The 15,522-nt window shown below is 33.0% G+C and overlaps 1 protein-coding gene across 1 annotated transcript; it reads right to left on the bottom strand.

The window, feature by feature from the left end:
* Nucleotides 1–1,276: 1,276 nt before the first annotated feature.
* Nucleotides 1,277–3,635, bottom strand: LOC107934298 (uncharacterized). Its single transcript, XM_016866680.2, has 3 exons — nucleotides 3,503–3,635; nucleotides 3,123–3,335; nucleotides 1,277–1,575 (listed from the first exon to the last, which is right to left on the bottom strand). The coding sequence occupies exons 2-3, from the start codon at nucleotides 3,291–3,293 to the stop codon at nucleotides 1,501–1,503; spliced, it is 246 nt and encodes an 81-aa protein (XP_016722169.1). The 5' UTR covers nucleotides 3,294–3,335; nucleotides 3,503–3,635; the 3' UTR covers nucleotides 1,277–1,500.
* Nucleotides 3,636–15,522: the final 11,887 nt, after the last annotated feature.

Raw genomic sequence — 15,522 nt, 5'->3', positions numbered from 1 at the left:
AACCACCAAATTCCAAGAAAGTAGTCTATTTGCCTATTTGTCTATTGAAACAAGTAAAATTATTTAAACCTCTCATACTTTCAAAAATCGCAGTATTTTTCTAGTATTTATATAAGTGGCCCCCATTCACATGGCTATACTAAAAAATTAATTTTTTAATGCAGATTGTTGATATGGCATGTTGGTGGCGCCAAACACTTTGGCTCCACCAACTTTTACTGTAGATTTTGGATTATTTTTATATTTTATAAAAAAATAGATCATTTAAGTAATTAATTATTTTTTGGGTTATTTTTATAAAAAAAACCCTTCATTTTAACCTGTTAAGTGGCATTAAATATTGAAAGCTTCTGCACTATTTTCTTTAATAATTCACAAAAACCACTTTATATTTCTAATTGCCAAATCCATAATTTGCTCAAGAACATTCTTGATTTAATAATAAGTTGTCCCAGTTTAAATAAATTTGACCTTAAGATTCGAATTTTTTTGACAACAAAAAAATCGGGTCGTTACAATAATGCTATGTCAGCTTATCATTTCTACGTAATATTGAAAAAATACATCCTTTTGATTAATGGATTAGTGGTTATCATTTGACTTAGAATTAAAATTTCAAAATTTATAAAATATAAAGACTAAAAATAATTAGATTGAAGAATATGCATCAAACCAACAACTTATACATGGGACGGAACTAATAGCAAAATTTTAACATAATCAATTTAGGTGTTACCATTTGAAATAAGATTGAAATTTTAAATTTTGAAAAGATTATTAGAATACAAAAAATTAAATATAACCTTTCTTTCGTCTAAGGAAATTTCTCAAAATTTACAGCTAAGGAACCGTACAATTCTTATTTAGATAAATTTATTTTTATCTTTGGAAAAGTGAAATTAAGTTTGAATCTTTGGTAAAACCTGACTTCTAAATTCTAATGCATTTTACTTTCAAGTTTTTTAAATATATTCATAAAAGGTTAACATACAATTTGGGATCTACTTTTAGCACTTAAGTATATTTTTTCAATTTAATAACTACTTTTTTTTGTCCTATTTAAATACTGACTTTAATTTCAATATTCAATACTTTTTTTTTCCAAGTACTTATTATTTACTAGAATTTGTGCGCCATACCAAATGAGACCAAAAAAAAAAAACCCCCTCAAATACTAAATTGAATAAAAATAAAAATCAAGCCTTAAATGGTGTATTAACCCAAATATAAAAATATTCTACTCATTCTCATTTCTAACACTTGGAAAGAAAAAGAGGAAAAAAAATGATTTAATCCACTTAACCGATGGAATAAACAGATATTAAGTTGATTCAGTTTGAAAAAAAAATCAACTTCAAAATTTGTCAATAACACAGTGAAGGCAAAACAAGCACAACTTATTGATCACGAAGAAAGCTAAATCGGTGAAAGGGTCTCAAATACAGATCATAGGCTGCTCTGATATGCCATCGGTACTCCATCAACAGCCCCAGGCAGACTTCAATAATCTTTGTTTCCGAAGTTCTTGCACCAAAGCTGTGAAGGAATCGGACGGACAGGCTGATGAGGTCGTTGCTGCAACAAAAAGGATGGTTTATAAGTTTTGAATCAATATCATCTGAAAATTAGTAGATTTTAGTCACCAAAGTTCTCAAATTAAAAGTTGAGCAATTTGTGTCTGGCATTATCAGTTTGATCAGCTGAGACCCAGAACCACTTAAGGAGATAAAGACGTGCATAAAGCAATACAAATACGGACATTTACTTCGATAATTTGATGAAGACACAGTATGACAATCTGTGAGTGACAAATTGAGCTTGGAAGGCACATAGACGATTGAAATCCTAACATACAAGTATAAAGAGTAAAAATGCCATTGAGGAAGCTAAATGTCAGTTACCAGATGAGAAAATGAGAAGCTGGAATTTACATTAGTGATGGGCTTGGAAACCATCAATAAGATAGACTTTATGCATGATGAGGGTGACTTTTTTAACTTACCTTCTTCACATATTGATTTCATTAAGGAAAGTGGGAAGTGTTAGATCTATCAGTGTTCAATTAGGAATATATGCTGATCAAGTAACTACAAGAAAAACTCGACTTTTCTGCACCATTTAGACGTTGAAATGAAACTGAGAGCAAGTTTAATGAACACTAGAACTATGTTTGATTAATAAAATTTAAACAAAAACAGTCAACTAAATGTTTGAATGATCAAGCAGATAGCTGGTAGCCTATTCGAAAGGGATTATCATAATTGACCTTCGTATCCACTTCTATCTTTGTTTGTATCTAAATTTTCAGGCTTCAAGCAACATTTCTACTAGCCTATGTTACTCAGATTTGAGAACGCACATCGGATATGGGTATGTAGCCTGTTACACCTCGTCACCAAACACCTCGTGGATACCTCACCTAAACCCCTATCATTAGAACTTCTTAGTGGCCTCGCAGGGTAAACCCTTTGATCGACGAGCAGACACCTCGCCCAACATATCCCTGCAATCTGTCCACATCAAGCAAGCCCCACTCACTGTTCATCCTACCTAGACCACTTGTCTGCCAATGCCTCAACGAGAAAATGAGATGTGGCACCTCGGGACAAGCGAAGACTTGTATATATAAACAGGGACCTCAACGATAGAGCCTAAGTACCCATAAAACACCTGAATTTCCCACCTAACTGGACCTCCACCATTCTTCTAGCTCCTTCTACCTATCTCCGGCCACCGTACGGCTCCCCACCAAGCAGGGTGAACCGTTCTGAGCCACCATTACCTCTTCTATGTATAACATATCCTATGCTGGATTTTTTTCTATGTTTCTCTATACAGGAAAGTCATACCCCACCATACCCATGCCCAGAAATGTATCCAAATTTCAACAAAAATGAGAAGCGCAGGAAAAATAGCTACATGATTTGACCAAATTCATAACCAACATCTTAGCATGAATACTTCATAAAGAATTGAATCCTTTCAATTTTCAAAATGGTAAAAACCCCCTAGAGTCAACAATTCAATTAGTTAGGGCTAATATAGGTTCTATTTCTTAGCAGAAATCAGAAACGGTAATAAAAAAATTAAAAAAAAGAGAGAAAAGAGGGGGATTTATGAACCTCGAGCTCGGCTGATTTCATGGCAATGGGGATGCAAATGAGGAAAACGCCGAACATGGCAATGGCAGTGTTGCGACGCCAGTGCTTGGGCCGGCAGTACGGACCCCCCGACATGCTCCACACCTTCGCCCTGAAATCCTGAACTCCATGCCCATGCTCTCCCCCTCCCATTTTTCCCCCTAATTTGATCGACGGATTGAATCACTAAGAAATCTGTACACAAAATAGATAATAAAAAAAATGCATCAAAATGAAAGAAGAAGAAGAAGAAGAAGAAGAAGAAGAAGAAGAAGAAGAAGAAACAACAGAGCTTTATGAAATAACTTATTTGGAGGATTAAGAGAGAAAAAAAGAGAAGGATTATTTGGTGATTGGATTACCTTTGAGTAATGGCAGGTCAAGAACAAGGATCAGCTGAGGTGACAGTGATGGAATGGATTTAAAGCATCGTTGGTGGTTTATGAAGGAATTTATCGTCTTGTTATTATCAAAGAGCCCATTGAAGCCCATTGCTTGAAGATTTACAGAGCTATTTAAAGTGGTTCTGATTTTAGTGGGCTGCTCTTAGTAGGGTTAATGTCACGGTTGCCCCTCAAATTTCATTCAATGTGCCTATACAAAAAATAAAATGTTGACTTGGGTATTTGTACTATTTTTGCCATGTCTTAATGTACCACAAACTTTTAATATTGCTTGATTTACTCGTTAACTTAAGCTACAACCGATCAATATATTGATGTGAGATTTTAAATATGATTTTTACAAGTTAATTAAACTATTTGATATTTTTCTTTTCTTTTTATTTTTAAGCAATAAATAAACTTTAAACAAAATCTATAATTAATTATACCATAATACATGTCATTTATTTATTTGATATTATTAAGTTAACGTGTAAATTAAACCCAACATATGATAAATGATTATCTAATTCATATCCAACGTGGTTTTTCTAATAATTAATTTTTTAGATCACATGCATTGCATATGAATATACATATTTATATTTTTATTACCGAAATGCTTATTATGAGTTTGAATAAAAGTAAAAACATAACTTTATCTTGAAATTTAATGTAAATCTATATCTTAAATATTAAATTTCAAAAATTGCGGAGTATGCTTCACATTTCGGTCAAATTAAGACATAAATAGAGAGCGATGTCGTGACAAGGAGCTATGTAACATCACGACAACGCAACGACGAAACAGGGTAGAAGCACAAACGACGTCGCGGCGTCACGATAGGGGACGTGGCAACGTGTCATGCAATTTTCTTATTTTTCCTTTTCCAGTCAAATTATGATTATTTGTCCCAATCGAACTCTGATTAGTGTAGGTTATTTTAAGATTATTTTACCTACGAATTTAGCCTATAAATAGGCCATTTTCTACCCTAGAAAGATTAACCCATAACACATTTAAGTATTAGTTTCTACAAGCTTTCAGGGAATTTTCTGTTTAAGTTTTGAGGGTTTTTATTATGGGGTTTCAAGGTTTACTTTTATCTCCATCTTTGTCCTCTTTGTTTTTGTCGATTTAGTGAAATTATCTTTATCTGTGGTTTTTTATTCTTTTCGAATGGGTTTTTCCACGTAAAATTTGGGTGTTTGATCTTTTCAATTTCTTCGTTATTTTTCTTATTTGTTGCTTACACAAGTTTATCTCTAACAAACTGGTATCAGAGATTGGTTCGTTTTTTACATTCAACCCGTTCAGAGATGGTAGCAATAAGGTTCAACATTTAGATGTTTGATGTCATTGATTTGCCATAATTTGATATGACAAATTAGGCTTTCTTGGTATACTTAATTAGCTTATTCTCAAGCAAATTAGTACTTAAGCTCGCATGGAGAGCTTCGTTGATACACAACTTCATTATTTAAGCTCACGTGGGGAGCTTCGCTGATACACAGCTTATCCTTAGCTCACAGGGGAGCTTTGTTGACACACAGCTTGAAAAACCTTTCTTAAAACATTCTTTGAAAACTTTAGCTCACATAGGAGCTCGCATAAATTGTGCTAAAATCATATTTTCAATTTGTAGTTGAAAAAAGAGTATCGTCGCTTAAAATAGAGCTTTTATTTTTGAAGCGGAATGTTCCTATGAATGAAGTGCTATCCACTTATAAAAAGTTATACGAATTTAAGCAGGAGAATACACAGACTCTAGGGAAGACTTGGGAGAGATTCAAGAGAATACTACGGAAATTAATCGGAAATGGGGTTGAGAGTGCGATATAGCTTTAATATTTCTATATAGGCCTAGACAAATATAGTCGGGTATAGTTTGATGTCATGGGGGAAGCATTTGGACCAAAACGACGTGGGAAATAATTGTGGCACTTGAGAACGTCAATAGTAATGACTCTGCGTGGAAGTATGAGTGTACCCCCAATTTTGAGAACCCCAATAGTAGGGGAGAAGACACAGGAAAAGAAAAGGGATCTTCTGTATCTGCATTAATGACTGCCTCTGGACATACTAACGTCCAGAGTGTGAATACTGCAATAAAATATATATTAATGAGGTGGTAGCCGAATGGGTCCAGTTGTAATATAGTTACAACGGAGTAGGTGAGTACTCCTAGAACCGTACCCAAGGGAGGCGAGTGCTAGATCAATTTTTACTTAAACACTAAAAGATCTAATTAGTACTTTAGTTTAGTTATAGTACAAAGGTAAAATAAAAGGAGTTTATAGGGTTTTTATAATAAAAAATAAAATGATATAAAGAACTAAAAATTCGAGAGATTGAAGAATATAAATATAAAGTGAAATTTTTATATTAGATGATGATAGAGGAAAGTGAATAAGGGTGACTCTAAAATAGATTTAGTATAATATACATAATAAACTAAATCAGTATGTGATGATGATGAATGAATATTATTTTTTTACCTTATCATTGATTAAAATGTTCTTTCATCTCTTTTCAGTGCCATTGTCATTTGACTATAACTTGAAATTTTATATTTTAAAAACCATTACTATAACAGCACGATTTCAGTAGTGTCAGAAAATGTAGTTTTGGAGCCACAATTCTGACAAGTGAGTAAATATTTTCATATTTATTTAATGTCTATAAGGTTACATTAAGGTCGTGATAATTTTTCATTAAAAAAATTGAGGTTTAGCTAGTTAATTAGATGATAAAGATTAAGTTGCAAAAAGATACAAATGTGGAATTTTATTTGTTAAATGATTAAATAGCATTGGAAATGTATGATAGTGGACTTAGGTAGTAATTATATCACATGAATTTATGGTGGACAAAGATGGACATGATTTAGTTGTTATGTAAGATATAACTTAAGGGCAATATGGTAATTAACAATTAAATTAACAAAAACAAAATTTGTTGGTGGCCATCTTCTTCTTTCTTTGTTTCACCACCCAATTTGTGAAGGAAAGCACCATTTTTGAACCTGAAGGTTCGGCTGGTGCAATATGTAAGTGGTTTTTCTATTATTTTTCAATGATTTTTACGTTTTTGAGCTCGTTTTAACTTAAATTATGTAGCCCAGGATTAACTTGAAAAAATTAATAAAGGTTGAGGGACTTGCTATGGTTGAGTTTGAATATGTTTTGATGTTAGTTGATAGATTATTAATTTTGATTGTTAAATGAACATGTTTTGTTAGGTGATTTTTAAAGGATTTAAAGTTTAGGGATTAATTTGTTTAAATGGTAAAATTTATGTATATTTTGTAAAATGAGGAAAAATATGGATTGATATGAGTATAGGGAAAAATTTGCTAGCATATTTTTTAGTACAAAATGGTGAATTTTCAAGCTATAGGCTTAAGAACTAAATTGTGAAAAAGTTAAAATAGTAGGGGTAATTTTATAATTTTCTATTAATATGGATTATAGACTTGAATTGAATAACTGAAGTTACTGAAATATTTAATTGAATGAAATTATTTATTTAGATTAAGATACGCAATAACCGAACTTAAACTGGGGAAAAGCAAAAGCTTTAGATTAGTTTTCAACTCTACTTTTGTGACCTTAGTTATTGAGGTAAGTTCGTTTGAATTATAATCTTATTAATGATAGTTTGACTTGATTATCTGTTATATTATATTAAATGTGATTTGACTCGAAAGTATCACGATGTTTTGAATAATTGACAGTTAAATAATCCCGTTTGAACCTTAAGAATTCTTAGGATACAAATGACATGTCATTAGAGTTATACGGTTTCGGGTGCTGGTCTTGAATGTCCTACCGATGGCTGAGGTTCTGCATTTGTTGCGGATTGTCCATAGCTCGTGTGAGCAGTATCGTGTAGCTAACATTCTGAGCCACAGCTTGTGTGAGCAGGCCCATTTCACAACTCGTGTGAGCATTATTAAAAAGAAAATGTTATGATTACATGAAAAGGCACACTATAGGTAAGTAAAGGATGAAGGAAAGGCCTGTATAAAAACCTATTATTGCTAATGTTCAATTGAAAAGGTAAGATGTATATGAACTTATGAAATGTGATGAATGTAAAGTTATTATGTGATGAAAAAGAAAGGTATGGAATTTATGTCCTAGTATATGAGATGATGCACGTATGTTATGTTTTCATGATATTTACTAACCATGTGAATTATGGTGCTTAGGAAAGTTTAATGTAAAATGATGCAATGTTGTATGGATTGTTAATTGATGTTCGGTAAGTTGAAATTTACCTTTTACGAACTTACTAAGCATTAAATGTTTATGAAGATGTTTTCCTTTATTTTGTAGATCGTCGGAAGCTCGATCGATTGAAACTTTGTCAAAGTTCTATCACACTATCCAGCAAGCATTTTGGTAGATTTTGAGTTGTTTTGGATATGGTTATAAATGGCATGTATATGGTTTAATGTCATTTATACTTTTGTTGTGTTTTCGTTACTTTTGTAAATTGTTATATGTATATATGGTACAGTTGGCTTGTACATGTTAAAAGCTATATGAAAGTGGTCATTTTGGTATGCTTGTTTCGAATGTTGAAATGGGTTGATAATTGTTGACATTAGGTAACTATTTTACTTATGTTTTATGATTGATATGTGACAATTATAGATTTGTTCTTAATTGATTTTGTTTTGGTATGAAATGGGGTATCTTTGAATGGCATATTTGTAACACCCTTAGCCCATGTCCGATCGCCGGTATAGGCTATGAAGTATTACCAAGCTAAACATTTAATTTCAATCACATAATCTACCAACACAAGTATAAATCGAACTGAATACATACAGATTTATAAGTCATAAGTGCCATTTTCATACGGCCAAGATAATTACAATTTCAAAACATATTTTTTTGTTTTTTGTGTCAATAGTCCAACCTGTACATGCCATATCGAGTCCAAAATATAACTGTACCAAAAAGATCGATAGTATGAAGAACTGCTGACGATCCCCGAGTCGATAGCCAAAATCAACAATCTATAAAACAAAGAAATAAGAAACAAAGTAAGCTTTCGAGGCTTAGTAAGTTTTAAGCAATTCATACTATTAATGCTCATCATTAAAATTGAACATTGAGTATCACAAAACTTGTATTCTAATTGTAATTCACTTGACCAAATATACATCAGTACATTAGTTACAAACCCCTTGGCCGAATATGTATGTATGTATACACAAGACTTCTTGCACATATTTCACTATTTACATAGATTATACTAATACCTTTAATCACATTCTTTCATATGGAGACTTACATTAACCAATTATATTATTGTCTTATCCTCAAATACCGAATTCATTCGCACACACATATATATATATTTCGTGCTTTGATGCTATTAAATCACTTAAAAAAAATCAATTCAAATATAAGCACATAACACGAACCTTAACATGTAAAACATATAATACTTATGCAACGATGTTTACCACTGATATTCAAAGTCGAAATCTTATTTAACTTACTGGCATCGGTTCTGTCAAATCTTAGAGCTCGGAATACATTACTTGTGACACCCCTAAAGTGACCCTAGTCGGAAAGCGGTTTCAGGACCGCTAAACCGAGTCACTAAATTATTTGAATGTGATATTTATTGTCTCAAATATGTGATTATGAAGGTGTGAAAGTTTTAGGCTTCGATTTAGTAAATTGCATGTGAATTTAGTCAAAAGGACTTATGGGTGACATTTTTGAAATGTGATAGGCTAATCTACAAGGACCTAATAGTGCATGTAATCAAAAGGGAGGACTTGCATGTCAATTTCCCCCCCTAATATGCAGTGGCCGGCCATGAGCATGGGTGGACAAGATGTTATGGCTAAAAACATGTCATAAACATGTTGGGGTAGTGCATTATGTAAGGATTAATAAAATAAAGAGCATGGGTGGACAAGATGTTATGGCTAAAAACATGTCATAAACATGTTAGGGTAGTGCATTAAGTAAGGATTAATAAAATAAAGGGCATGGGCAATAAAATATTAGTGTTAGTAGGATGAGAAACAAAAAAAGAAAAGAAAAGAAAGGATGTGTGTGATTGTCCCCCCCCATTGCCGTGAGTGAAGAAAAGAAAAAAAAGAAAATTTGTTCATCCTCTTTAATTTCTTTTGGCCGAAAATTCTAAGGAAGAAGGAAGGAGTTCTTGCTTCATGTTTGGTTTGGAAGAGGATTAGGAGGAGGTTTGGCCATACTTGTATCTAGATTAAGCTCAAGAGCTTAGAGGACCAAAGTTGGATAAAGGAAAGGAAAAAAGTGATCGAATAGCCGCCGAAATCGTTCGACAACATCCGAGGTAAGTTTTAAGTGATTAAACGTTGAGTAAATTCAATCATAATAGGACATAATGAGTTGATTTAATAAGATATGATGTGGCCTTGATATGTCTTAAACTCAAATGGTAAGTTCATATGTGTTTGGACTCGGAAATTTAAGAGCAAATTGTAATAATTTGCTTTGGACAGCAGCAGTAACGTGATTTTAGAAAATCACTATAAATTGTTGGTGTGGAATTATAGGCTGAATAAAATATGTAATCAAGGCTTAATTAGTCTAGTTTCTTATAAAAGAGACCTTGTGAGCAAAGAAATTTCCTATAAAGAGATATTTAAAGTTGTGTGAGACGGTGTCAGAATGACTCCGAAATCCCCTGTTCTGTTTTTAGAAAATCATTATAAATTTTACAAAAATGGTTATAAGATAAAATTTATATGCTTAGACTCCTTAATGAGTCTAGTTTCAAATGAAATCAAATACAACACATTTTGAATTCTGTAAAATGAGAAATTTGATTCGTAGTGAAGAGTGGTCAGATTAGTCAAACAGTGAAACAGGGGAAACTTTAAGAAAAATCTGGTATTGATTGGCCAAACCTAAAATTCTGGAAATTTTATGGATGGAAGATATACGAGTCTATATTCAGGAAAAATTAACGGCAAGTGATTTGGAGTTTTGTAGCTCCGGTTATAAATAATTTAGTGACCATTGCTCAGGAAAACAGCTCGTAGTGAATATGTGATTTTGTTGTAAACATGGATAAAACTTGTTTTAGTTGCTCATAAGCTATTGATTAAACCCATACTTGAATTCTAAATCGTGATATTGTAAGCTTATGAGTATTCGAATATGAAATGATAGTATGGCGTAAAATTGAATTATTCATTGGAAAGTGATGGATGTAGATTCGGCCAAGACCAAGTCTGTACATGATAGTATATGTGGTATGTGAAGTATATTTGAATAAATGTGAAAGTGTATATATGTGATAAGGCCTAATGGCCAATGTGATGAATGTGAAAGTGTATATATATGTGATAAGGCCTAATGGCCGATGTGATGAATGCGAAAGTGTATATATGTGATAAGGCCTAATGGCCGATGTGAAGAATGTGAAAGTGTATATATGTGATAAGGCCTAATGGCCGATGTGATGAATGTGAAAGTGTATATATATGTGATAAGGCCTAATGGCCGATGTGATGAATGTGAAAGTGTATATATGTGATAAGGCCGAATGGCCAATGTGATGAATGTGAAAGTGTATATATGTGATAAGGCCGAATGGCCAATGTGATGAATGTGAACATGTGTATGTGTGATAAGGCCGAATGGCCAATGTGATGAATGTGAACATGTGTATGTGTGATAAGGCCAATGTGATGAATGTGAACATGCATATATGAGATAAGGCCGAATGGCCAATGTGATGAATGTGAACATGTGTATGTGTGATAAGGCCGAATGGCCAATGTGATGAATGTGAACATATGTATGTGTGATAAGGCCGAATGGCCAATGTGATGAATGTGAACATGCATATATGAGATAAGGCCGAATGGCCAATGTGATGAATGTGAAAGTGTATATATGTGATAAGGCCGAATGGCCAATGTGATGGATGTGGAAGTGTATAAATGTGATAAGTCCCGAAGGGAAATTGTGTCAGTACTATATCCGGGTTAAAACCCCGCAGGCTTTATGCGAGAATATTATCCTGATTAATGTCCGTAGGCTTCGTGCTCGTACTATATCCGAGCTTTAAAGACCCGACGGCTAAATGCTAGGATTCAAGTAAGACTTTGATATTGAGTATCTGCATTAAGTTACCATCAAATAAGTATTATGTATTCAAGATGTTCAGGTACGTATTACTTACTCATTGGTGGAGTGATTTCGAGGTGAATTATCAATATCAAAGAGGTAGGTAAATGTGATTAATATTATAACTCCAAATGTGAGAATGATCTAATTGGTAATGGTATGTTTGTATAATAAAGTATGCGATGAAATATTCTTATGTATTAGTGCATATTCTGCCCAAAAGCCTTATGATCTGAGTATGGGTTGGGTTGAGCTAGATGTGCCAGTACAAGGTAAGGATTATGATTTGTAAGCTTACATATATGTGATAAGGAATATGTTGGTTCTTTATGTGCCTATGGTAATTTAGTACTTGTCATGTTGAAATACTTAAAAGTATGGATGTGATTATGAACAAGTGGAAAGGATTATTGAAAGTTGAAAATCGATGAAGAATGTGCTTTGGAAATATTTGACCATCTGTGATAGCCCGAAATAGGGCCTAATCGGAATAGTGGTTTCGTAACCACAAATCTGAAGTGAAATAGTTTAATTTTATAAATTTTTATTAGTTACTGATTGATTGAAATATTGTGTGAAAATATGGATAGAAAATTTTAATGCTTTAGTGCTTAATTGAATTTTTAGGACTAAATTGAGAAAAATGCAAAGTGTGTCTAATTAGTGATTAAATGACTTAATTGAATTATTGCATGAAATTGGAAGTGTTTATGTGGCAATTAGACCATAAATTAGTGTTATGGACACAAAAGGGTATTTCTAGAAAAATATCTAAGTAATGGGTCAAGGGCATTTTTGTCCAAATTGGGTAAAAGACAAAATAAAGAGAAAATAAGTGTCCATCTTCTTCAAAAAAATCAGAAGCTTGCTGCCGAAAGTTTCAGGTTACCATAGTTAAGGGTTTTGATTTTCCTAAGCTTAATTGTAAGTGATTTCTTGCCCCGTTTTTAATTATTTTCGTATTTTTATGCTTATTGAAGCTTGAATTTCATGTTTCTACCATTTAATTTAAATGAAATTAAAGTTTAAAAATTGGCCCATTCATGATATAATTGTAAATTGATTAGTGATGTTAGATAATGAATGTTTGAAGTGTTAATTACAAGTTTTACTAGATGAATTTCAATGAAAAATGTTGAAAAAGGGCTAAATTGTGAAAGATGGTAAAGTGTGCATAAAGTTGTGATTTTGTGAAATTGAGGCCCGTTATGAGCATGAAATATGATTTAGTGAAGTTTGAAATTTAAGAATTTAGAGAATTTTATTTTTACGAGCTTAGGGACAAAAGTGGAATTTTTGAAAAGTTATGGGGAAAAATGTAAATGTGTCAAAATGTTGTGTATGAATTGTATTTGAATGGAATATTGATAAAATGTATTAAATTGTGTTAATATAGATCAAGAAAGAAGAAATAGTGCAAGTGATCGGGGAAAAGAGAAAGTTATCGACTAAATTACAAAAATAGTCGTTTTGCATCCAAGGTAAGTTATATGTAAATAATAGTTATATTTGTATAAATTGTGAATTATATTTGATATGTGAATTAATATTGAATGTGGAAGGAAAGTTGTTCATGAATTATTCAAGTGATAAAGTGTTGAAAATAAAGTGTTAAGTGTAAATTCCCGGTTGAACTTAGGAATAGAATTGGATACAAGTGACATGTCACTAGAGACCAGTGTTACAGTGTTACAGTGAGTCCCGGGTGCTGGGTGATCTAGCATGTGTTGCAGACACCTGACAGCTTGTGTGAGCAGACCCGTGGACATTTCCAGTGTTATTGATCAGTGGTAGCTTCGGCTACATTTCAGTGGTAGCTTTGGCTACATCCAGTGGTAGCTTCGGCTACATATCAGTGGTAGCTTCGGCTACATATCAGTGTGGCACTTATGTGCTAAATCTCTACGTATCCGTGTATATTCCAAGTGTTCAACGGGATTAATAATGAATTAAAGTGAATATGAAATGTTAAGTGTGAAAATGTATATGCAAGTGAATTGGTAAGATTGTGTATGTGTAAGTGATTGAAATTGCTAAGAAATATTTTGATTAGTTATATGTTAAAAGTGTTAATTATTAATTGAGTAATTATTGTTTACATGTAACTTACTAAGCTATTTATAGCTTACACATCTCTTTCTTTCCTTTGTTTTATAGTGATTTGAACTTGATCGAATAGTGGACCGTCGGAGCTCGTATCACACTATCATAACCATCTCGGTATTATGTGCTTTTCAAAATGTTTAAACTATGGCATGTATAGAGTCTTAATCATTTTGAGCATGTCCAAATGATATGGCTAATGTTAGCTATTGAAGTAGTTATTAAAGAATATGTTTGGAGTTATGTATGTTTAAATGGTAACTAATTCAAAGAAGCAGTTTCTTTGACAGCAGCAGTGACGTGAATGTGAAAAATCACCATAAATAGTAGAAATGGAATTAGAGGGTGAATGATATATAGAATTAAAGCTTATCAAGTCTATGTTTACATGAAAGAAACGGTGTAGGCAAAGGAATTTTATATTTTGAGATATTTAAATTTTAGTGAGACAGGGTCAGAATGGTTTTTTGAAGTCCCCTGTTCTAACTTTAGAAAATCATTATAAATTGTACAGAAATAATTATAGGTCATAATTTATATGTTCAGATTCCTTAGTGAGTCTATTTTCAAAATAAATTAATGGTAACCTTATATGAATTCTGTACAATTAGATATTTGATTTTTAGCGCCAAGAGGTCAGATCTGTCGAGCTGTGAAACAGGGATACTTTAATGAATAAACTGTACTAATGTGCTAAGTCAAAATTCTGAAACTTTTATGGTAAGTAGGAATATGAGTCTAGTTTCACGGAAAATTTACGGATTTAAATTTTGAGTTTCGTAACTCAAGTTATAATTAAATTAGTGACAGTTGCGCAGGTGGACAGTGTTGTTATGAACAGTGAATTTAATTTTAAAAGCAAATTTTTATGCTCCGAATCGGTAAGTTAAATTGGATGACATCTCGTACTCGATTCCGGAGACGGTCTCGGGTAAGGGGTGTTACATTTAGTGGTATCAGAGCTACGGTTTAGTCGATTCTCGGACTAACGTAGCGAGTGTAATAGACTATCTATACATGCCATAATTGAATAATGATAGTGTGACGACTCCTGACATCTTAAAATGTTTTTTTTATAGTAATGGATTCTAACCGAGATACAGCTGATGATGCTCAAAGTAATGTGCCTGTTGAAATTCGATTCGAGACTCAGGGTCAAGGAGATAAGGCTCGAGAAGCTTTTCTCCAAATGATGAACAATTGGTACACTGAGTTTGTTAGAACTAATCCTAATGCTCAACCTCCTCCGCCCCCTCCTATTCCTCAAGCTGTTCCCATAGCTCCTCAACAAACTGAAGTGTTAAAATTGTCAAAGCCTCCAGTGGACAAAATTCGAAAGTATGGAGCCGAAGAGTTCCGAGCTAATGTAAATGATGATCCTGAAAGAGCAGAGTTCTGGCTTGATAATACTATCAGAGTGTTGGATGAATTATCTTGTACTCCAGAAGAAAGTCTCAAATGTGCTATCTCATTGCTGAGGATTCGGCTTATAATTGGTGGAAAACTTTAGTGTCAGTGGTGCCTAAAGAGAAAGTTACATGGGACTTCTTTCAAGAAGAATTCCGGAAGAAGTATGTGAGTCAGCGTTTCATTGATCAAAAAAGAAAAGAGTTTCTTGAATTGAAACAAGGGCGCATGACGGTAGCCGAATATGAGCGAGAATTTGTCAAATTAAGCAAGTATGCCAAGAGTGTGTTCTAATGAAGCTACTGGTAAGGTTTGAAGATGGATTAACGAGGATATCG

This window comes from Gossypium hirsutum, chromosome A08 (assembly GCF_007990345.1).
Source record: "Gossypium hirsutum isolate 1008001.06 chromosome A08, Gossypium_hirsutum_v2.1, whole genome shotgun sequence".
Taxonomy (NCBI): domain Eukaryota; kingdom Viridiplantae; phylum Streptophyta; class Magnoliopsida; order Malvales; family Malvaceae; genus Gossypium; species Gossypium hirsutum.
The sequence above is the reverse complement of the archived record's forward strand: the minus strand, read 5'-3'. Positions and strand labels throughout refer to the sequence as shown.

What these genes read in the sequence shown, in the direction of transcription:
- LOC107934298 (XM_016866680.2), bottom strand. Translation starts at nt 3,293, where the DNA reads ATGGGAGGGGGAGAGCATGGGCATGGAGTTCAGGATTTCAGGGCGAAG. An exon ending in TGAAATCAGCCGAGCTCGAG is followed by an intron (nt 1,576 to 3,122) that starts GTTCATAAATCC and finishes TTTTTGTTGCAG; the next exon opens with CAACGACCTCATCAGCCTGT.